The sequence below is a fragment of the Paroedura picta genome, chromosome 14 (genome assembly GCF_049243985.1).
Source record: "Paroedura picta isolate Pp20150507F chromosome 14, Ppicta_v3.0, whole genome shotgun sequence".
Lineage (NCBI taxonomy): Eukaryota > Metazoa > Chordata > Lepidosauria > Squamata > Gekkonidae > Paroedura > Paroedura picta.
In genome coordinates, this window is record NC_135382.1 from 18,389,609 (window position 1) to 18,413,190 (window position 23,582).

Consider the following 23,582-nt stretch of genomic DNA (forward strand, 5'->3'; position numbering starts at 1 on the left):
CTATGAATTGAAAGGTGTGGAGCCAAGTAAATAAAGAAGATGCGCCCCCCTCCCATGGTTTTGCCCTTTGGACATAGGAAGGAAGAGAGAACGAAAAAGCATTTTCCTTTCTTCTCCTTCTGCACATGTGCCTCCCGTTTACCGTTTATGCACTGGGCACTTTACTGCCCCAGCTCTCATGCATGAACACAAATAGAGGGCAGATGGGGTGCACTGGGCCAAATGCTCCCCCGTGTGGGTGCAGGAAAAGAGGTGGGGCCACCTGCCACGACTAAAACTCCAGCCTGCAACCCAGCATGAAACCTCCAGTGCATAAACGGTCTTACAGGTCCCTATGTCAAATGTGTACAGGGCCAAGCCCAAGCCTGAAGCCCAATTGAGAGCTTGCCCATGGGAATGATGTTGCTCAGTGTGGTGCAGTGGTTAAAAGTGGTGGCTTCTAACCTGTCAAGTCAGGTTTGACTCCCCATTCCTCCACATGCAGCCAGTTGGGTGACCCCAGGCTCCTCACAGCCCAGATAGAGCTGTTCCCACAGAGCAGTCCTGTCAGAGCTCTCTCAGCCCCATCTGCCTCACAGAAGGTCTATTGTGGAGAGAGGAAGGGAAGGTGATTGTAAGACGCTTTGAGACTCCTTTGAGCAGTGAAAAGTGGGGCATAAAAACCAACTCTCCTTCTTCTCTTTATTTCTGGGTGGTTCCCACAGTAAACTGGAGCTGAGGAGCACCTGAAGTATAGTATCCTCTGAGTTGCTCCCATTCATAATATTTTCCATGCCTGCCTGCCTTCCAGAAAGGCACTAGAAGGGGATGTGGCTCAGTATTTGAGCATGTAGGTGCCAGGTTCAACCCCCAGCATCTCTAGATAAAGGATCTGGTAGTTGGTGATGGTAAAGACCTCCACCAAAGACCCTATAGGGCTGCTGCCAGGCCCAATAGACAGTAATGACCTTGACATATCAAGGGTGTGATTCAGTATAAGACAGTTTCTTGGCTTCCTGTGACATGTGGCCAAGAAGCAATGGGATAGAGTGAAATTTTGATTGCTCTTCTAATATACATTATATTTTTAAATTAATTGTTTCTAGATGGCATTACTCTGACTTTGAGATGAGTGTGTGTATATGTGTGTTTATGTGTGTGAGGTCAGAAAAATATCCCAGTTTTCCAGAAATCAATACGAGGACAGGATATCTGATCCATTTTTCTCGATGTTTCCGCAGGTACAACGTTCAGGACAAAGATGCATTTTTTGACAATGCTACACGCAGTCGAATAGTAAGTCAGTTCTGGAGGAGGTGACACCTTGAGAATCCTGTGGGCTTTATGGGCTTTGTCATCATTACTAGAATAAATATAAGAAAAGTTCTACAGTACACCATATGTGCACTCGTCTCCATGCAGAGTATCCTAACCCACAGGGTCCATGCCCCACTCTGCTTCCAGTTGAAATTTTGGCAGAAAGGGAGAAAAGTAAAGAGAGGATGCAGAAAGAAAAGGAGCATAATGGATAGATGAAGAAATAGTGGTATGCATCTTGGTTTAGATCTACTTTATGGGATGGATCAAGGAGTCCTAAGTCAAAGGTTAATAGGAGCCCAGGGGCAGTTTTGGAATGCAGCATTATGTGGTCCTGCCTATTTTGGCACACTTCTTTCCCTAGCTCTCGATCCCTACTTAGCGCTTTAAAAAAAGTTAGTGCTGTATTGCTATAGTGTTCTGATGTCAGACAAATTTAAATCAGTGATTTACTAATTTGCAGCTTTATTTATTTTAAAAAGTGCCCAGGCGTTTTCTTTCTTTCTTTCTTTCTTTCTTTCTTTCTTTCTTTCTTTCTTTCTTTCTTTCTTTCTTTCTTTCTTTCTTTCTTTCTTTCTTTCTTTCTTTCTTATTTGGATTTACAGCCCTGGAATTTATTTGCGATATGACTATATATGGTCATGCTGACCTGCCCATCCCTCCCAAATTGACCAATGATAGACCTGGAGGGCATAGGAAGGGGAGGAGCTCTAGGTGGCAATGTACACAGCTCTGCTTCCCAACCATATTCTGCATGTTCATGCCACCTCTGTAGTTTCTTGAAGCCTGACAGAATGTTTTAGGAATTTCTTAATGGTAATAAAAGTTGAGTGCGGTATGCAATGGTATGCAAATATCCTGGGAACCCTTTCCTGGTGGGGTTAACAGAAGAAAGGTTATGGTGGCACATAACATTATGTAATGCCATAACATTACAACAAAATACTTTTGTAATGGATCATGAGAACTAGTCGATCGTTCCAATAGATGATGATGATGATGATGATGATGATGATGATGATACTGACATATTATTGCTATTACTGACTAAAAATAATCAGCTTGAAAAAGTTCTCCAGTCACAGGGGAATGTTGACAGCCATGGAGGGCTGAAGAAAGAAAAGGAAGAAGACTCTATGGATACTCCATTGCAGCAATAAGAGTTCCAGTGAGAACTAGAAGCAGAATTATGTTTAGAAGCAGCCCTGGTATTTCTGGGGAAAATATGCATTATGTGGGGAACTCAGTAACGGAATTTGGTCTAAAAAAGCCCTTTTATTGTTAGAAAAAATTGTAGACCATTTTCTTCCTGTCGATGTTTGTTTCTGATTTATGCGAGAATGTCTAATCCAGACAGCTAACTTTTGCTCTTTTCGATACAGGTACATGAAATTTTGAAACGTACATATAGTACAAAAGCCAAAAACAGTATGGGTAAGGATTTATGCCTTTTCAAAACACGTTATGTTTGAAGCCGCTTTGTTTTTTGTGAATATGTTTGAAGAATTAATTTAAATTATGCATCTGGCAAGCATATAAAATTGCATTCACAGTGCATCCTGCTCTGTCCAAATAGCCTGGGCCCAATCCCAAACATCTGGATAATCAGTAGTTAAAGCTGTGAGAAATGCTTTACAGGGCTGCTGGGATGAAATCAGTGGTATCTCATGTGCTTGTGTATGTGGGTAGGGGCTCACATGTTTTGGCTAGTCTTCATGACCTGCTAAAATTTGTGTTTGGCATAACCTTGACCCCTCCCCTGATTTGGGGAGAGTTGGAGTCTTACATCTGAGGCTGAGCTTGGAAGGTGATCTGAGCATATGGTCAGTATTGCTCCTTAGCTCAAAGCATAATGAGTAGGGTGAAAGGGGGCTTTTTCATGTTGGGACTCTGGTTTGGGGGTTTTGCTTGGTGTAATGGTTAGGAGTGTGGACTTCTAATCTGGCAAGCCGGGTTTGATTCCAGGCTCCCCCACATGCAGCCAGCTGGGTGACCACAGGCTTGCCACAGCACTGATAAAGTTGTTCTGACTGAGCAGTAATATCGGAACTCTCTCAGCCTCACCTCCCTCACAGGGTGTCTGTTGTAGGCGAATGTAAGCAGCTTTGAGACTCCTTCGGATAGAGAAAAGGTGAGGCTGAGAGAGGCCTGATATTATTGAATAAGAGTTGTTTCTTATATGCCGCTTTTCTCTACCCGAAGGAGTCTCAAAGCGGCTTACAGTCGCCTTCCCTTTCCTCTCCCCACAACAGACAATGAGACTGGTTTGATTCCCCACTTCCCCATATGCAACCAGCTGTTCTGACCAAGCAGTAATATCACGGCTCTCTCAGCCTCACCTCCCTCACAGGATGTCTGGTGTGGGGCAGGGAAAGGGAAGGCGACTGTAAGTTGCTTCAGGTAGAGAAAAAGTGGCATATAAGAACCATTTCTTCTTCTTCTTCTTCTTCTTCTTCTTCTTCTTCTTCTTCTTCTTCTTCTTCTTCTTCTTCTTCTTTTTCACCTTTTCAGAGGAGCCACAAGACTGTAGTTCACCTTCATTTGGGGGCTGCTGAGTTTTGGGGCTGTTCATTGTTCTGCTGTGCTCCATTTTAGATTGCTTTTAGCTTTACCTACTGTGAACCCAGAAAAGGATGCCTATATGTTTGAAAATTAACAATAAGAATTGCAAAGTTGGAAATTGTTCAGACCTGAATAGTGTGGAAAATTCACTTTATGTCTTAATATAAAGCGTCTGTAATACTCCAAATGCCCTTTTTTGGGGTAGAAAAGTGAATTTTAAATAGCAAGTATAATAATGTAAGATGGAATGTGCTTTCCAATCATTATTGGCACTTAGCAACTCCCATTTCTCTTTTTAGGTATTAACTCGTTAATAGCAAAAAATGTCTACGAAACTGCCTACCCCCTTCATGATGTACGTATACATTGCGGAATCAATGCTTGCAGATGAACCTAGTTGCTTTTTAGCATGAGAGTCACAGCAGGATGTATCGTTAAGAAGTTGCCTTCTGATTTTGACTCTAGTCCTATAGAACAGGGGTAGTCAACCTGTGGTCCTCCAGAGGTTCATGGACTACAATTCTCATGAGCCCCTGTCAGCATTTGCAAATCGCATGAGAATTGTAGTCCATGAACCTCTGGAGGACCACAGGTTGACTACCCCTGCTATAGAAGGAGCCACATCTAAGACCCTTGGACATCCTTCTGAGGATGGATGAAATGTGGTCTTGACAGAAGAGGCAATGAAGAAGTCCACAGTGGAGCAAATTTTGAGTAACAGTCTCTCCATATTATCTGGTCAGCAGATCCTATGCTTAACAGCGAAGAAAAGGGAGTATAATCACCATGCTGGAGTTCCATTGGCCAGATAATATTAAATATTAGTCAGGTATATTAAGCTTTCATTTGCTGCACCAGTGACAACGAATTACATTGACAATTGCATCAAGGAGAAAAAACATCTGTCCTCTAGAAGATTCCAGTGGTGACTCCTGGGCAGTGTCTGTGCCATATCTTGTTGAACCGTATCTCCAGACCTTTGCAGTACAATATTAAGCAGAGTTACATCCTGCTAAACTCAGGGAGCAATCCTAAGCAAGGTTACTTGGATGTAAGTCCAATTTTATTCAATGAAGCTTACTCCCAGGAAAATACTTTTTAGGATTGCAGACTTAGTTGTGTTCAGGATTGCACTGCTGGACACTAGTGAGCAGTTGTTAGAGTCTTCCTCATATAGCCTTAAAATTCTTGAGAAAGCTGTTAGTGTCTGGCTGATCTATTGACCAAGGGCAACCAGCAGCCCAACTCTAGGGCTCTGTGTCCTATTGACCAAGGGCCACACTTGACTAGCAGCCCAACTGGAGGGCTCTATTCCTCTTCAGCATGGGATCCCTTTTCAGTAGGCAGATATGGTGGTCTTTTCTCTGTGTGTGCATGTATATAGCAAGAACATTTTACCCAATGCCTTGAACATGCACAAATGACATTAAATATCAGGTCTAATGCACAGTGTGACCATGGGGAAAGATTAAATATTCAGGAGACTGAACTGCAAGCGCAATGAGCAATGGATTAGAAGATATGAATTTATATGTTCTTAGTCATGGTAGTATCTGGGATGGAAGAGCAGGGTTTGACTATGACCTTCTCAGGACACAGAATCTGAGAACTTCAGAATAATTTTCTCCTTCTTTACACATACCATAATGGTCTACTTTGCTATGCAAGTATCCAGTGATGGACTTGGGTCCATCAGAAATTTCCACTCATGGAAGAGATTCAATCTGAGGAACATGATGGTCACTTCCCCCCCCCCCCCATCCTGCTAAAACTCAAAATACCCCACATGGCTGTTTATGTAGGACAGGAACTCATTTCTAGGAAAAGCATGGGAAGAGCCAGAAGTTTTTATTTGTTTGTTTGTTTGTTTGTTTGTTTCTTCAATTTATTGACCGCCACTCCCAAAGGCTTGTGGCGGTTTACATATGTCCAACTAAAACCCCATTAAAACCCATTAAAACCCCATTAAAAGGACTATAACAGCAACAATCAACAGCGACCAAAGATGGCGGAACTCTCAAAACCCCCCCACCACCACCACCATTCATCTACTAGAGGCTGGAGAGAAGACAGTCAAATCAGATGTTGTCAGTTGTTGGCAATAGGGGGACCCCAATTGCTCTTCCTGCACTAACCTCGCCTCAACCATAAACCTGGCAGAAGAGCTTCATTTTTCAAGCTTTGCGGAAGGCAGCAAGGTCCTGCAAGGCCTGCAGCTCACCTAGGAGCTCATTCCACCAGGTTGGGGCCAGAATCGAAAAGGCCCTGGCCCTGGTCAAGGCAAGGTATGTCTCTCTTGGGCCAGGAACGACCAATAAATTCTCACCCACAGAGCATAAAGCAGCGGAAGGCAGTGGAAGGCAGGAATTGACAAAAATTGTCCCTCTTCTCACCATGAAAATCTTCTATGAGATTCAGATCAGTGGATCTGATACTAGAATAGCCATGATGGAAGAGGCTTCCTCTGAACTGCATGAAAAGAATAGCTGTGAACCAAATAGCAAATTGATTTTTCTTGAACATTAAAATATATTATACCATTCACCAGTGATCCAACCCTGTTTGTCTTACAATGTTTCTTACCATCGGCTTTGTATTTTCAGGGTGAATATGATGGTGACAATGACGAGATGAATGAAAGAAAGGTAACATATATTATATCCTTAACCCAGTTTTGGCTTTATGTGTGTTGAGATGTCAGTGAAAGAAAATGGATCATGAGCATTAGTTACGGTCCAGTTGCGTGATTCCCATTCTGTTCTAAGGGTTTTGCGCAGAACTTCTCATTAGAGAAGGCTTTGATTGTGGTGCACTTTGTTATTTTGCCATGCATTTTTCTTGGATATAATTCAGTGATGCTTACAAGAATGCTCTCAAAAGAGTTACTGAATCCTAGAGTTGGAAGGGGCCATAGAAGTTATCTAGTCCAACCTCCTGCTCGATACAGGATCAGTTTTATGCCAATAAAGGTACAATAAAGGTACTCCCTCTTTCTATCTCAAGCCTTCTGCCTTTCAGTTTTGTTGGACAACAACAAATCCCTCTTTTTAGAGACTGAATGGGCATGGTTTCCTGTATTCACCCCCATTCACAAGCTTGTATAAGCCTCTCAACAATTTTTTTTTCTGAATGAAAAGCCGGTACATTCTTTTCATCATAAGGAAGAGATCCTCCAAGCGCTTTTTACAAGTCCAGTCTAGGAAATTGCATTTGGACTGGGGCAATCACAGCTGCATGCTGTTTCCTAAACATAGGTGGACCTATAAGTTCATAAAACTATTAATATACTTGCTATTTTCCATGTTGCTCTTTCCACTGAATTCTCACTTTGGCCCACTCTTTGTGAAGTCTGGCTCCTGTAGCCTGGACAGCTAGAATACATGAAGCTGTTGTCCTGTTCGTATTTATTTCTTATCTATTCTTTTGATTTTTATCCCACCACTACCGATGTTGCCAGCCTGTGATGACCTACAAAAGTATATATAACATCATGAAAATAGAGAATAAAACTTGGAAACAAACTGATACTGCAGGGGTAGCATTTGCTGGCAGGGGCTCATGGGAATTGTAGTCCATGAACTTCTGGAGAACCACAGGTTGACTACCCCTGATCTACAGAATTAAAATACTTGACAAACGACTCCATGATGTTGTTCTCAGCCCATTAAAGGGGTGCCTTGGCTTTGGAGAGGGTCCCAGGATGACATTTATATCCGAACCTGGTCTCAACCAAAGGCCTGGCGGAAAAGCTCTGTCTTGTAGGCCCCACAGCAGAGTTAGTTCCATCCTGTCCTGTGGACTCTGTAAGTTGCTCTCTTCTGGCTACAGACATCCTTTTTAAGGGGGAGTGCCAGAGGTCATGGGCATGCACCAGTTATAGGGCTGTCTGCTCCCAGAATTACAACGATGCTCCAATCTGTAGAGTTCAGTTCCTCTAGAGAACATGGTTACTTTGGAAGGTGGAATCTGTAGCATTATTCCATGCTGAGTGTCCCTCCCCACACTCCACCCTCCACAGGCTCTGCCCCCAAATTTCTACAGATTTCTCAACTCAGAACTGGCCACCTGTGTGGTAAATCCAAACTGTAACACCCTCCCAATCTTTCTCCTGTTTTCAGTGGTTCTAGCCTATGAGGCTGGGAGTTCAATCCCAGCAGCCAGCTCAAGGTTGACTCAGCCTTCCATCCTTCCGAGGTCGATAAAACGAGTACCCAGCTTGCTGGGGGGTAAACGGTAATGACTGGGGAAGGCACCGGCAAACCACCCCGTATTGAGTCTGCCATGAAAACGCTAGAGGGCATCATCCCAAGGGTCAGACATGACCCAGTGCTTGCACAGGGGATACCTTTACCTTTACCTTTTAGTGGAGGGTCATCAGGTTCCTTTTGGAGAACCAAATGTGCAAATACATCTATAAAATGCAAAACAAATAATATCCATCTAAATGTTTTCCACCCGATCCTGTGGGACACTCTCCTGCACAAGATACCACTGAAGTGAATGAGTGGGGTGTGAAAGCACTTTAGTTCAATTCAGTTGATGGATTGTTCCCCTGTAAAGAATTAGACCAACACAACATCTGGCCACTAAGGGGTGCTGAAAATCCACTAATGGGTAACATCTAGCCAAAGATCCCTAGGAATAGGTAAGGGCAGAGTGAAGGAAGCATCTTTTTATCATCTGCAACGCAAAATTCACAATGCATCTAACTCGAAAGCAGCTGCAACTTTCTTCTGGAGGGGGAAATGCAAAACCAGCAGCCGATCGGCAAGGACTCACTGGATAACACGGTAAAGGAGGAAAAACACCACTTTAAGAGTGCCTGGAAAAATAGTCAACCTATATTTTGGGCTGTCCTTCTTTTTATCCTGCCCATTTAGGTCCTGTTATGAAGTGTTAAGTATTAAAAACATAAAAGGTTCTTTCCAGAAATACTGCATTGATTACTCACATATGTTTCTTCTGCCCAGCCATAGGACTCAATGGCAGGATTTCTACGTAAGAACATCATCTGTTTTCTATCTGAACCTGAATAGTTTCAGTGTTTAATTTCCTGAAAAGCCCTGATCAGATTTAAAGGGAAGGGAGACATTTTTAAAAACCTATTTTCTAACCCCACTCACCCCTTTTCTGGTGGTGTCCCTCCACGAAGCATCTATGCGACTTCTAGTGTTCTTGCCAGCATTGTGTCATCGTCATCTCCCCCTGTCCCCCGACAAAGGTGGGCTCGTGCCGTCTGGCCTGTATTTCCATATGGGTCTATTGATAAAGATTTATGTGCCAGCTCATAAAGCAAAAGGTAATCCTAATTAACCCCCTTCAGGCTCTCTCCTTGTGGCAAAGGCCCCCACGGAATAGATACCTTTCTGTGTGCTCAGAAAGAAAGAAGCATTAGGTAGCGCATGCTCTCTCCCTAAGACTGTGCACTCTGCACAATGAGCAAAGGAACTGGCCAAGCTGAGAGGTGCCTTCTGCTTGCAAAGTCCCTGTAAAGCCAGAGATGTGACTTTTAAAGCCACAGCTTTTACAGGGACTCTTGGGAATAGGCATGAAGCATGGACCCCTTTCAAAACCTTTTAAAAGACAATCCACCTCTCCCTTTCTCCTTGGCACTATTGATGTTGCTCAGTCAATCACCTGCCAACGTTATCCAGGTGAGGACACTGTTTGGTAGAGAAACTCTTCTTTTCACACCCAAAGTTCCGTGATTCTAGAGCACTGCTCTGTTCTACATCTACTCTAGACTGTATACATTCTTCTAACTCAGGCCTTCTCAACCAGGGTTTCTTCACAGCCCTGGGAGGGTTTCCCAAATAGGTGGGAGTTAATTGATTTGTATATATATAAAATGTGTTAAATTTATCAGAGGATATGGTCATATATGGTGATGTTGACTTACCCACCCACCCCTCCCCAGATGGCTGATGATGGGCCTGGAGGGTGGGAAGGGGAGGGGCCCCAGGTGCTTTTTCTCAAACTGCTGATTCTCTGAACTTAGGCAGATTGTGAGTGGGTGGGCAGGAAGGGCTGTGTCAGTGCTTGGCACTTGTGGCCCTTTCTTCCTTGCCCAGGGAAATGCCAATCGCCACTTTGGGATTGGGAACTGAATTTCTTCCAGGCCAGACTGGTTAGAGATTCTGGGGTTGTTGTTGTTGTTTTGTGTGTGTGTGTGGGGGGGCATCATCTGGACATGGAATTGGGGTCACTGTGGATGGGCAGGTAGTTGTGAGTTTCCTGCATTCTGCAGGGGCTTGGACTAGATGACACTAGAAGTCCCTTCCAACTCTACGATTCTATGATTCTATGTTTCTACTGTCATCCCTCCTGATCTGATTCTTCTTCACTGTCAGCCCCCTCTCCATGCTTCCTTCTAAGTTAGTTCCATGAGCGATCGCTATAAGGTGATGTCCCCCGAGGGTAGAAAGAGCAACGAGTTTCATTCTACACATGCAGGATGATACACTTTTAATGTGCTTTTGCAGCTGAATTTTCATGTGCAGAACAGGAAAAATTACTTCTAAAGTGCACTGTGATTGTATTACCCATGGTGCATGGAATGGGCCCCTCATTGATTGGATGATCCCAGTCATGCTGAGAATGGCATGACATCGCCTACCTGTACAGCCACATGGCTTTGGCAGTATGATGAAGTTACTGGAGGCAAACAAAGTCAGTTGGGAGAGAAAAGCCATGTGAATGAATGGGGCAAATACTTACACTGCAGGCTTACGGGAGGCCATTTTCTACTGTCTGAAAATCAGCTCCCCAAATTAATGAATTCTTTCACCGCAGCAATGCTGCTAGTAGATCTGATGGCACCTATTACTTATTTATTTTCTTTATGGATAGTCCACCTTTTTCACCAAGGCAGATTACGCAGTGCAATTATTGCAGTCAATAGGAAGTGACATCTAATAAGCAATGTAATAGGACTAGGATTACTGGAATCCTATCAGTCCTGAACATTTGGGAAGTACTTGCTCTCTTGATTCAGGACTACATACAAGGGTAGCGGGAAGCATTTTAGGTGGGATTTTCTGTTTGTGATTCCTAATTGTCTTGCAGTATGCTATCATGTGTAAGAAATTGAAATGAACCTCTCAAATGAACCTCATCAAATTTAAAAGAAATTAAAATGAACCTCAACAAATAAGCTCGGGGGAGGGCGTCATAAGCCTCCTGGAAACAAACATGTTTGATATATTTAAAGTTTCAGATAAGTAGCCAAGTTAGTCTATAGTAGTAGAACAAAATCCAAGTCCTGCAGCAGCTTCGAGATCAACCATATTTCCCAGGCTATAGGTTTTCATGGGACAAAGCTTTGTTGGAGACCTGCCCGATAAAGTGAGCTTTGACTCACAAAAACTTTTACCCTGATATGTTTTAAATTACTTAATTTATAAAATTAAATTGAATTGGGTTTCAAGTCCCCAAGTGGTCGTTGAAGGATCTAGAATCTCAGACAACCACTGACAGACATTCTGTTGACAACTGAGAGGTTATTACAGGGTGGATCCAGCTCACTTCTCTGAGGTAATAAAAGAATAACCAAAAACGGCTCGGCTGGGAATTATGAGACTTGCATGTACAAAAGCCCCATAGGAAGAGGGGTCCAGTAAAGAGGGAAATCTACTGTGACTGAGTGAAAAAGTCATCTGGATCCAACCCTATATCTGTCCAGCTTCAGATCATGTGACTAAACCACAAATGTCAAACCGCAACCCCAGTTGTCTTGATAATACTGTTATGGTAGGTTCCTAAACTGCTAAGGGGACAAGAAGCATACGGGACTGGGAATGTGTCCTGTATTCCTTCTCAAATGGAATTCTTTTTCCTCACTGGGGAACGAAGGGGGGAGGGGGAAGCACCACCATTAACCATGGTGGCACTGGTGCATGTCAACCAACTATGCTTTATTTGCTCTGCAAAATGTCACTGGGCAGCCCTTATCCCTGGTCCTGCTAGTGATTACTAGCATTTGCATAGAAATACAAGATAGAGAAGAATACAAATCTAACAATGCAGTCCTAAACCCTTCTAAATTCATGAACTCTGTTTAGGATTGCAACATGAGATTCCAAAAAAGTAAAAACTTACTGGGGTGTATTTTGAATCTCTCTCTCTCTCTCTCTCTCTCTCTCTCTCTCTCTCTCTCTCTCTTTCTCTCTCTCTCTCTCTCTCTCTCTCTCTCTCTGTATGTATTTGTATATATATATATACGCACAAATACACACACACACACACACAAACACATATACTCTGTAACCTGGTAAAATGGTAATTATCCAGGGCAGAAGTGATTTTCTCTCCTGTTTATCAGCCCTTTGCTAATTTAACTCGTGTGCCTGTATTATTTTCTTCAAAGCCAGACATAAGACCAAAGGCTGGCGGAACTGGCAGAAAGTGCTGTCCGGTCACAGTTTCCAAGACCATGGGCATTCAGGCTTTGAGTAGCTATCCTGGGCATCCTTGGTGGTTTCCCATCCAACTACTAACCAGGGCTGCCCTGGCTTAGCTTCTGAGATCATATGAGATCAGGCCAGCCTGGGCCATTAAAGTCATGGTAAGGCTGTAGGATAGTACTCAGAATAGAGTTAGGGTGGCAGGCAGGGATGCCTATTAACTAGCATTTTAATCACCATCTTGGTTTCACAACCAAATTTCCCAACACCCTATAGCTTTGCCCTGACCTGGGTCGCTCAGGCTAGCCTGATCTCATCAGATCTCAGAAGCTAAGCAGGGCTGCCCCCATTTAGTGCTTTGATGGGAAACTAAAGACTGTAGGATAGAATTCAGAATGGTTTGGACAAATGTTCCAATGGGATGAAATTAATTCAAAAGAAATTCCATCTAAACATCTGGAAGAAGTTCCTGGCAGTTAGAGCGGTTTCTCAGTGGATCAGGCTTCCTCGGGAGGTGGTGGGTTCTCCATCTTTGGAGATTTTTAAACAGAGGCTGAATAGCCATCTGACGGAAAGGCTGATTCTGTGAAGGTTCAAGGGGGTGGCAGGTTACAGTGGATGAGCGATAAAGTTGTGAGTGTTCTGCATAGTGCAGGGGGTTGGACTAGATGACCCAGGAGGTCCCTTCCAACTCTATGATTCTATGATTCTATGATTCCACTGTACTCAGGTTTGCTTTATTGCTACAGACTAACATGGCTACCTGCCTGAAATCATGTAAAGCATTCACTGATCCACCGGGGTTGGGGGTGGGTGGTGGGTATGGGGTGGGGTGGGTTCTTTGTTTAATGAAAATGAATTAGGCGTTGTTCCTGCCTGAAATTTTCACCATTTCATCCAGAAAGTTTGCCTTTAAATTCCCAGGAGTGTGGGATGGGCTGTAATCTATAGAAGAGGGGTCCTTCTTTGGCTCGGATGTCTCATTTGATGACGATTTCACAAATCCCAGAGCCGAGATCATATCTTGTAGGGCTTTTGTAATTTAAAGATGCCATATATCACCTAATCTCTTCTCCACCCCCGCCCCATTCACAGTTGCTGTACCGAGAATGGGCACGATACGGAGCGTTTTACAAGTTTCAGCCGATTGATCTCGTAAGGTAATAATCTTTGCATAATGGGATGTTTGGTGTGTGTAAAGCTGGCAAAGTTGCATTTGATATGCACCATATGAAGCCGTTGGTCTTAGATAACAGAGGAAGCTGAATTTTTTCCCCGTTATAGGAAACCACAGACTTTCAGCAGAAGAGCTGTGCATTTCCTTCTAGTCGAGGCAATTTGCCTTACGAGTGCTTGTGGGCCTGTATTAGCATCACATTGCAGAAAACAGCAACTTAATGAAGAGCCAGTCCACATTCCTGTGCTCGCAGAAGTGCTGTAGGACTGCTTGGGGTTTCCTCTTCTTGAAACCATTTCTCACCCACCATCCAAACCACTATGATGCACACTGGTCAGTCCGACACCACAGACAATGAAAAGGAACTAGGTAGCGGGTGCTTCTGTGGGTTGACACATTACTCTTGGAAAGTGCTTGAAGAAGGTGATTTGTGGGTGAGGCTTCATTTCCCGTTGCCCCAGGGCTACAGGCAAGAGTGGTTTAAGGATTTACGGGGCCCTAGCAAGGAACAATTGCAATGGGAGCAGCCAGACTGGGGGCAGAAAGAACCCCCCAAAGTGGAAAGCGTCACTTTGAGTGCTGGTCAAGAGGGAAAAGGGGGGGTGGGAGAAAGGCTACAGACCTGTTCTATAGGGGGGCAGGCAACGTGTGGGGCCCATGGAAGTGCGGGGCCCGTAGCACGTGCTGCATATGCTACATGGATAAACCGGACCTAGCTATAGGAGGGAGTAGTAAGCAGTTCAAGCCAGGGTCTTGATGCCACCAAATAGCAGAAGTGTGGGGTGGGGAAAAGAGAAAATGGGGCAAATGACTGCAAGGTCCCATATACTGAGGCCACCCAATTTATTGGTTCATATCATCTAAGTTTACTGTGCCCATACAATCTTCAGGGCAGATACTTTATACACCTCCCCAAGCTCCACCCCTAAATATCCAGAAATTTCCCAACCCAGATTGAAAGAGGAAGCTGTGACAGAGTCAAGCAGGCAATCTGTCTGCCTGGCTGGGACATGGTTACTATTGCAATTATCATCATTAAATTCGACACACCAAACTTTATTATACTTTTATTGAATGCTTATTCCATGTACTCAAACATACAAAGTTACCTGCAGGGCACATTTGCCAGAAAGTGGGTCTCAGGACGACGTTTTGCCCTAGGTTTCCGAACTGCAGTCTTGCAGACTAGATTTCTTCTCCTCCTGAGAATCAAATGCTGCCCTAGAACTTGTCTTGTTCCATTGTCTGCTGTGAGTCTCTAAGACCTGCTGCCTCTCCTCTGTTTTGGGAGCTTCTGTGTGTTTCAAAGGTGCTGCACTCCCATTCCTCCCCCTTCCCCCCAATGCTTCCCAACCTTCTTTCCATCAGTTACTTTCTCTCCACTAGTCCTGCCTGATCGAGATTAAAGTTGTCTCAAAAAATCTCATAGGCTGGACTTTCCCAGCCTGGATGCCTCGTGAACTTTTACTCAAGCCTGGAGGATCAGGTAGCTCTGAAATATCTGAATTCACCATTCTTTCTCCAGGGAGCCCCATTCTGGGTCTGATATAAACCTAATGGCAGCGGCAGAAAAAGTACTTCTGGATGCTCCATGCAGCTCATTGAACGAAAGGTGTTTTGCCCCATCTTTTGCTATATTAGTGTTGCAAACCAGCAGTATTAAAGTGAGAGTTGATACCACCTTGGCTTCCAGAAACTAAAGGGAAAACGGGCTAGCCGTGGAGAAGGAGCCTTTGAAAATGGACACCATCTCTGGGGGGGATCTAACCCTCTGTTTGCTGTTTGGGTGACCATCAGCACGCTGAAACTCAGCCTCTGCTGTATAATTATTGAAACAGCCTTTCCATTAATGAATTTCCCACCATCTCTCCCAATAAGTTTTGAGGTAGCCACTCATAGTCCCCATCATGCAGTCTGAAAATCAGGTGGCCAACCTTCATTGTGGGGAAAATGAAGACCCATCAGCCACTGGATGCAAAGCGAAGAAAGAAGTTGACAGACAGGCCACAATACATTAAAGGCTCCTTTACTGAGGTAGGCAGTTGCCACGCAGGTGCCTCTCTTCATACTACTGGAACTGTACATCCATTGGATACTTTGAAGAGCTGGATGCTTATTGTGCCAAGTATAGAGTGCATAATTTAAATTACTGGAACTATAAGAATTTTGGAGCCACTGATGAAGAGCTATTCTCTTGAAAATGAGATTTGTTTGTTTGTTTATATATTTATCTATATACCGCCCTCCCCGAAGGCTCAGGGTGGTTTAAATGAAACAAGAAGCGATACCATTTATACCATTTATAGTAATAGTACTATAGAAATAACAAGGTGATAACAATAGCATTAACATAATAACAACAATAATAATAAAGAACGGTGGAAACTGCAAAGAGCATCAACTCAACTCATACTGAGGCCCAGTGGGTTGGGCGGATTTGTAATAGTTGTCGTAGGAGGGAGGCTTGGGGGCCAACGTAAACCGGACTTTGGTGATTTCTCAGAATAAAGAAGACTTTTTGATGCAATGGATCCTGTTCGTCAGCTTCTTCTTTCTTAGCCTTCATGTGGGGCCTCACCTCTAAGCTCCAGGTATCACCTCCCCTGGAGAACATGGCAGCTTTGGACCGTGGTTTCTAGGCACTGCTTCCCTGTTGAGCTCCATGTCTTCCTCAAACTCCACCTACCCCAAGCTCAGTAGCAGGGTGTGTGTTTGCACATACAAAATCATTAGGAATTCCCCAACCCAGAGTTGGCAACCCTATCTGAAAATCAGTGGTTCAGATAAATGTAAGGATTAATTTATTTATACACTAATGTTCGGTTGTCTGAACCAGTAGTCTTCACGCAGTATGATGAGGGACAGCTTGTGGTCACTTCAAAATGGACGGGGAGGGACATCTTGGGGAAGGTTTTGTGCCACCCCTGCTACGCATACTCCTGATATAGTGGTTGGTGATGTTCTACAGTCGGTGGGCAACAGTATGACCAAGGAGACCAGGCCCACACCCTATATAAAGTGAAGATGTAGTCTAGAACTTTCTTCAGGACCTTCTTCAAAGAGCAAGGCAGATGATCGGAAGGGCATCAATGTGGAAAGAGTTCCTAGAAGGCAGGAAATTCAAAGATTTAAACAACTCCAGTACTAGTAGGATATCCTTGGCGTCAAGATGGAATGAAGTTATGAGGCCGTTGTCTCTTCATACATTAAAGCAGTACTCCTGGGGTAGCTATATGCTCTCCCTTTGCCAGGCCTCACCATAGCGATGGCTTCTGTTTACAATGCTGTTGTGCAACGCCGGTAATTACCTGTGCATTCTGTGACTCATGGCTGGGCGAACATGGGGGTTGTTTGATAGGACAGGACATGGATACGAACAAACTGAATAGGCTTTTCAGCTTGGTGACTCAGCAGGGTTTGGTATCTTTTGTTTGTGAGCTTTTCTCCTAAAGGCATTTAAAATTCTTTCCAGTGTACGTCACAGATCATAATTCCATGCTCTCATTTCAGGTAGCCCAAACTTATTAAATATTTTTTCCTTGCATTTTATCCCAATCCACTCTCCTGGTAAACTCTCCTGGTATAGCGAATGCTCATGGGAAATGTAGTCTTTGAATATCTGGAGGACTACAGGTTGACTACCCCTGCTGTATAGGAACACTTGGACCATTTCTGCACGAGTCATTTTCCTCAGTTCACCCTGTGCTTGTTCATGGGCTTTATTCGGGTTTCCTCATGATGTCGCCTTCTTCCCAGGGCTTTCCTGGGGCTGGCGCAACTATGCCTGGCTGTTGCCCCACAATAGGGGAATGCTGATAAATCAGGATTCCCTTTTTTAACATTGGAGACAACGAGCAGCAAGTCACAGCAAGGAGGTGAGGAAGGGAAAACTTGGGCTGTCCCTTTCCCTGCCCTCCCAACTATCAATTCACCCCTGAGAGTCCTCCCCCCACTCTTTTTTTCAAAGGACTTTTTCCAAATCCCACTTCTGCAGGGTCAGCAAAGGAGCCTGCTCCCTGGAGCTGTGCTGCAGAGGCAATCTTGTATGTGGGTGGCTAGAGTGTGAGAATACGGTACTGAAAGATTATTGGTCGCTGACGCCACATCACAGTGATTGACAAGTCAAAATGGGGGGTGGGGGTGGGCTAGTGGATTGTCCTGATTTCCGCCCAGCCACCTGACTCATAAGGAAGCAAAGACCTGGGGAAAGGCAGTTGGCAAACTCAGGAGAAGACTCCCATCTGGAAACGAGCAACCACGCGTTAGCAGAGCGCAGATTTCAAAACACCTTAGATGCCTCCGTGTGGAAATTGTCTTGGTGACAGATCATGTATTCAGGCAGATTCTGCCCCATTGACACCTATTTCTAGGATTCTCAGTGGCTGATGGCATAGAAGAAAATGGCTGCTTTCAGTGGCCCCTTTCTCTGTTGCCCCTTCAGAGAATTCTGCAGTTCCAAGCCACGTAGTATGAAAATACAGCAAAAAGCTCCTTGCCTGTGCTCTTGCTTCTGCCTCTTTCTGATGATATATGGAGGTTGATCACTGTCACCATGTGACTCCATACACCATTGAATTCAAATACCAGGGGTAGGGATGCTGGCATGGGAAAGGACTAAGGATGCTGGTAGCCAGGTGGGACTTGGGGATCCCCTGGAATTATGGCTCCTCTCCGTAGAGATCATTTTCCCTGGAAAAAATGACTGTTTTGGAGGGTGGAAGCCATAGCATTATCACTACTGAGGTCCCTTTCTGCCCCAAATCCTGCCCATTCCCTTCTCCACCAAGAAAGTATCCAGGTATTTCCCAACCCAGAGCTGGCAACCCGAGAAGGAACAATAGGGTCAGGGTGAGTGGATTAAAGACAGAGCATACCATATCACAGTGGAAGATTTTAGCAAATAATGGGCCCATTTGTACTAGAATGTTAGTGTGTGTGTGTGTAGCTTAATAGGAGGGACTGGATGGTCAACAGTGCAAAGTTGTATGGATTTGTCTTTGAAGCTTACTTTCTTTCCAGTCCCTGATTACAGATGCATACTAAGAAATGACTTCACTAATAAGATGGATAAGACTGTTAACCTTTTGCGACCCTATTTGCAAAATTGATTAAAGAAACTCGAAAGGAGAAAAACTTGAACTTATCTGTTGAACTTTTCTGTTCTTCTCTACTTTTAGAAAGTATTTCGGAGAAAAAATTGGAATGTATTTTGCCTGGTTGGGCTTATACACAGAGTTCCTTATTCCATCTTCTCTTGTTGGGATCATAGTCTTCCTGTATGGATGTATGACCATTGAAAGTGATGTCCCCAGGTAAGATAGTGTGTGGGGAGGGACGTCCTGGGTATCGACAGGGATTGCTTTATGGAAACGATAACATTACAATCAGAATATGTGCTTTAGTCGGAGCAGATCTCTTACTGAGATAGACTTCTGGTCATCTTCTGCTTGATCTTTCAACTATATCTTCTCTGTTTCCTACCGTTGGATTGCTTTGTCTGCTGACAACTGCCTGGTTTCTTCCAGTTGAAATGTTTTCTTACAAACCCACATCTCAGTTTTGCAATGGTTCTGCCTTCTCTCCTTTTTCCTTCTGGCCTAGCCCCTTTCCCACATGCCTCTTGGCTATACGGGTCAAGCAACACATGACATAGAATAATAGACCCACAGAATAATAGAGTTAGAAGGGACCTCATGGGTCATCTAGTCCAAGCCCCTGCTCTATGCAGGACACTCACATCCCAATCGCTCATCTACTGTAACCTGCCACCCCTTTGCCTTCACAGAATCAGCCTCTCCGTCAGATGGCTATCTAGCCTCTGTTTAAAAATTTCCAAAGATGGAGAACCCACCACCTCCCGAGGAAGCCTGATCCACTGAGAAACCGCTCTAACTGTCAGGAACTGCTTCCGGATGTTTAGCTGGAATTTCTTTTGAATTAATTTCATCCCATTTGTTCTGGTCTGTCCCTCTGGGGCAAGAGAGAACAATTCTGCTCCATCCTCTATATGGCACCCCTTTAAATACTTACCCTTTTAAATACTTTTAAATACATGGAGCACATGATGTTTTCTACAACATTTATTTCTCTCCCCCAGTCCCCCAAAACACCTGAACAGTCTACAATAATCTAGAATAGCAAACTGGGACTTTTTGAGCAGAAGTTTATGGGCATCTGGAGAGCCACAGGTTGGCCACCACTGAGTCTAGTGCAAGGCAATTTTCTCTGTGCAAAGATCTTTTCTTATGTTGCAAAAAAGGACCATTCCTCCAGGGGAAGTTTCCTAGAAGAAAGGTCTGTTTTTAATGGAGATGGACCTTCAAATCCAACCCAGCATTTAGGTAGATCCAGCATTCTAATAATTCATGATAACTATTCTGTAGATAATTAGCATTTTTTTTGCTCCTACACATATGGAAGCATGTATATTACATTAGGAATTGCACAGCCTCACAGTGACAATATGAAGCATGCCTTTCACGTTTTGAAACTATGACCTCATTTTGGATGATGAATTATGACTAACTCTTTAGAGGGCACAAATAATGACCCTAGTTTTTAGACAAGCATTTAATGCTTCTGTGTAAGAAAAGACTCTCTGCCAATATCTGAAGTGGTGGGATTTATGACAAAAACTGTATCTGGAGCACCCTCTGCTGCCTTTTTAAACATACAGAACATCTCGTTATGTGTTATTTTTAAATGCTACTGTAATATGTGTAGAAAACAGCTTTGCGGTCATTAAGACGTCAACTACGCCCCATAAGGGAGACATTTTGTGATATGCTCCCTTACTGAGAGAGTTCACAGACAGGGAGTAGATACCCTTTGTGCTGGAAAAGCCAAGATACAAGCTCTGAGAACCTGGACCTCTAAGAAATATGTGAAAAATTGGCAGGGAGAAGGGAAATGTAGAATTTGGAAGGGAGAACCTGTCCACAGTGCAGGTGCTTAATGGCCTGTGACTTTCTGCTATGCTCTCCTTCCCTATCTTTTTTTTTTTAAACCTCAATGGTAGCAAAACCTACAGTTGAGGAAAGCAGTGTCAGGCAAGAGTAGCTCTAAGCACACCTCTCCCCTCTACTGCTTTTTCCATCCAAACAGCTCATTCCTTGTTGCGCTTTATCTTTATGTTTATTAAATTTATAACCCGCCATTCCTGGCCAGCTGGCTCGAGGCAATTCACAGCAAACAAAATAACATGAAAACAGAAGAAAAACCACCCACCTACCCCCTCCTGTAGAGCAGTGGAACAGTAATGCCACCTCAGGTCTCACGGTGGAGTGTTCAGAGGAGGGACTCAGTCAATGTTCCACCACCCAGCCTCAACCAAATGCCTGGCGGAAGAGCTCCATTTTGCAGGCCCTGCGGAACTGTGAGAGCTCTGACAGGGCTTTTCACTTTCCCAGGAGCTCATTCCACCAGGTTGGGGCCAGGAATGAGAAAACCCTCGCTCTGGTCAAGGCCAGGCGTATATCTTGTGCACCAGGGACCACCAACCTGTGGGGGCATGAGGCAGACGGTCCCACAGGTATGCTGGGCCCATGCCGTGTATGGCCTTTTGATTTTTAAGGTCCTTCTTCTTCCACTGAACAACTACTTAGGCCCCAGATAATATGTACAAACATGTATATCTGTATTCCATCCGGTCACAGTTGTCTTATGGTGACCCTGTAGGGTTCTCATGGCAAGAGATGAACACAGGTGGTTGGCCATTGCTTACCTCTGTGTAGCAGCCCTGGACTTTCTTGATGGTCTCCCATCCAAGTACTAACCAGGTCCCACCTTGGTTAGCTTCCAAGATCTAATGAGGTCAAGATAGCCTCGGTCATCCAGGTCTTGGCCCAAATATGTACAGGAAAGAAAATGTTCAAGGGTTTAGTACACTGTTTTTGCTTACAAGCTGCCTTGGACAAAACACTTCCTAGAAACATACATACTGTTTTACTCGTAAGCCCCCTTAAACAGGTTTCCTGGAGATGGAGCATAGAAAAGTCCTGAATAAATACAAGGGATATTCCGCTCACCAGCTATCACCTTGGCCAGCGGTCCCCCAGTGGTGTTGGACCCGAGGGCAGCCTTAGAATTTTGAAACAATAAAATGAACACCAAGAAGGCAATTTCTGCAAGGGATGATGTCTTCCTGACTGGCTGGATTTTGCTTCATGTAGCAAGGAGATGTGTGACCAACATAATGCCTTCACCATGTGCCCTCTCTGTGACAAGACCTGTGACTACTGGAACCTGAGCACTGCTTGCGCAACTGCACGGGCCAGCCACTTGTTCGATAACCCTGCCACCGTCTTCTTCTCCATTTTCATGGCTCTCTGGGGTAAGCTTTTTTCTGAATGTTTGTGTGTCTTTGTCAAAGCCCAGATGTGAAAAGGAGACAGACGAGCTAATAATGGACAGGGTAATATTGATTACGGGATGTGAATTGCAAAACTGTTTGCTCAGGATTCATGGAGAGCTAACCAAGTAGTTGGGCTTTAGCTGCCATTTTAATCAGTAGATTAAGAATCCCAAGCTTGAACTGATAAAGCAAGGGAGGCCGCTATGAATTTGTAAGGGAAAGTTATAAGCAAAGGAACAGGAATACTTTTTAAAAATAGAACAGCTTGGTTAGGTATATAATAAGGCAGGGGGCAAAAATGAAAATGGGACTTCTGTCTGAGACGGTGCTTGTTCTTTGTGTGTTGTTAACTTTTAAGTTATTTCATATTCTCTTCAGTAGCCTCAGAAAGAGATCATACATTTTGGGTTTTGGTCATGCGCAGTTTTATTTAAATGTACTTCATTGGCTAAAAGGCTAATCAGTCAAAAATGCTTCCATCGGGTTAGTTTGCGTTAAATAGTACTGCTCATGTTATAAAGAAAGAAACCAAGAATCTTCTGGTACCTTATAATCTTACAATGATGTTGTGGCCTCTTTGGACCGAATGCCCAAAAGACTGGCCCAGATATTGATGGGGGGTCTGCTGGGTCCAGCCTGTATTCAGGCCCTGAGAGTAACATAGAAGGCCTGTGGAGACTGGGAAAGCCTGTTAGGACATTGAGTTAGCATAGCAGAGTTTACCTATTGTAAGGTAAAGGTAAAGGTATCCCCTGTGCAAGCACCGAGTCATGTCTAACCCTTGGGGTGACGCCCTCTAGCATTTTCTTGGCAGACTCAATACGGGGTGGTTTGCCAGTGCCTTCCGCAGTCAATACCATTTTACCCCCCAGAAGGTTGGAAGGCTGAGTCAACCTTGAGCCGGCTGCTGGGATTGAACTCCCAGCCTCATGGGCAGACAGCTTCAGACAGCATGACTGCTGCCTTACCACTCCGCACCACAAGAGGCTCTTTACCTATTGTAGAAGCATGATATCGAGTGCAGTAAATAGATCTCCCAAGATGCATATTGCAAAAAAAGAGTAAAACATTTAGTCAGGTAGGTGTAGTTCATAGTCAGGTGCAGTCAAAAGGAGAAAGAGAAGCCTAACCTAGGGAGCTGATCTGATATGTAAGGAAGTAAGGAGATCAGTGTTTCTATAGAAGAGATCTCTACAGATGTGTTCCTTCATGAAGAGCCATGTGAAGAATGGGAAGAACAAAGGACAGACAGAGAGAGGAGGCACCACGGGGCACCTCCCAGGTTTAGACAAAGAGAGGCCTTCCATTCAAAGAGATAAGACTGGTACACACAGATATGTACACACACACACCCAATGTTCAGGCATGCTGAGTTGTTGGCTCTGCAGCTAATGTCTGGGGGGGGGGAAGATTCAGGGCAGGGGGAACATCTCTAGATCTGTACACTAGTGCTAGTCATTCCCCTCTCCTAAAAAAGCAGTGAGAATCTTCTGCAGGCTCATTCCCAGCTTCCTCTGAGGTTTTCGTCACCAACTTTCAGATCCTGGAGTGGACAGAAAGGACTCTCCAGGAGATGCTAGAGTGCTGCCAGAGGACACAGCCAAAGGCAAACATGGGCACATTAAGTGACAGTCACGGTTCTAAGAGTCTGGGACTTGGAACTGTCTGGACCTGCAGGAGCATGGATGAGCTCTATCTGCTTCTGCCATACTTCAAATAAGTTTGCCAAGTTTCTCCGAGATCCTGCAGCTTGCATCCAGCCTGGTTAGAGGCCCAAAGGGACTTCTTCATG

At 44.3% G+C, this 23,582-nt stretch overlaps 1 protein-coding gene across 1 annotated transcript in view; it reads left to right on the forward strand.

The window, feature by feature from the left end:
- Positions 1-23,582, forward strand: part of ANO2 (anoctamin 2) — a 123,919-nt gene that overhangs the window by 32,883 nt on the left and 67,454 nt on the right. Inside the window, exons 6-12 of the mRNA XM_077310177.1 lie at positions 1,221-1,275; positions 2,679-2,730; positions 4,158-4,213; positions 6,462-6,503; positions 13,356-13,420; positions 18,615-18,749; positions 21,609-21,769. Coding sequence (XP_077166292.1) covers positions 1,221-1,275; positions 2,679-2,730; positions 4,158-4,213; positions 6,462-6,503; positions 13,356-13,420; positions 18,615-18,749; positions 21,609-21,769 — 566 coding nt within the window. The remainder of the gene's footprint in view (positions 1-1,220; positions 1,276-2,678; positions 2,731-4,157; positions 4,214-6,461; positions 6,504-13,355; positions 13,421-18,614; positions 18,750-21,608; positions 21,770-23,582) is intronic.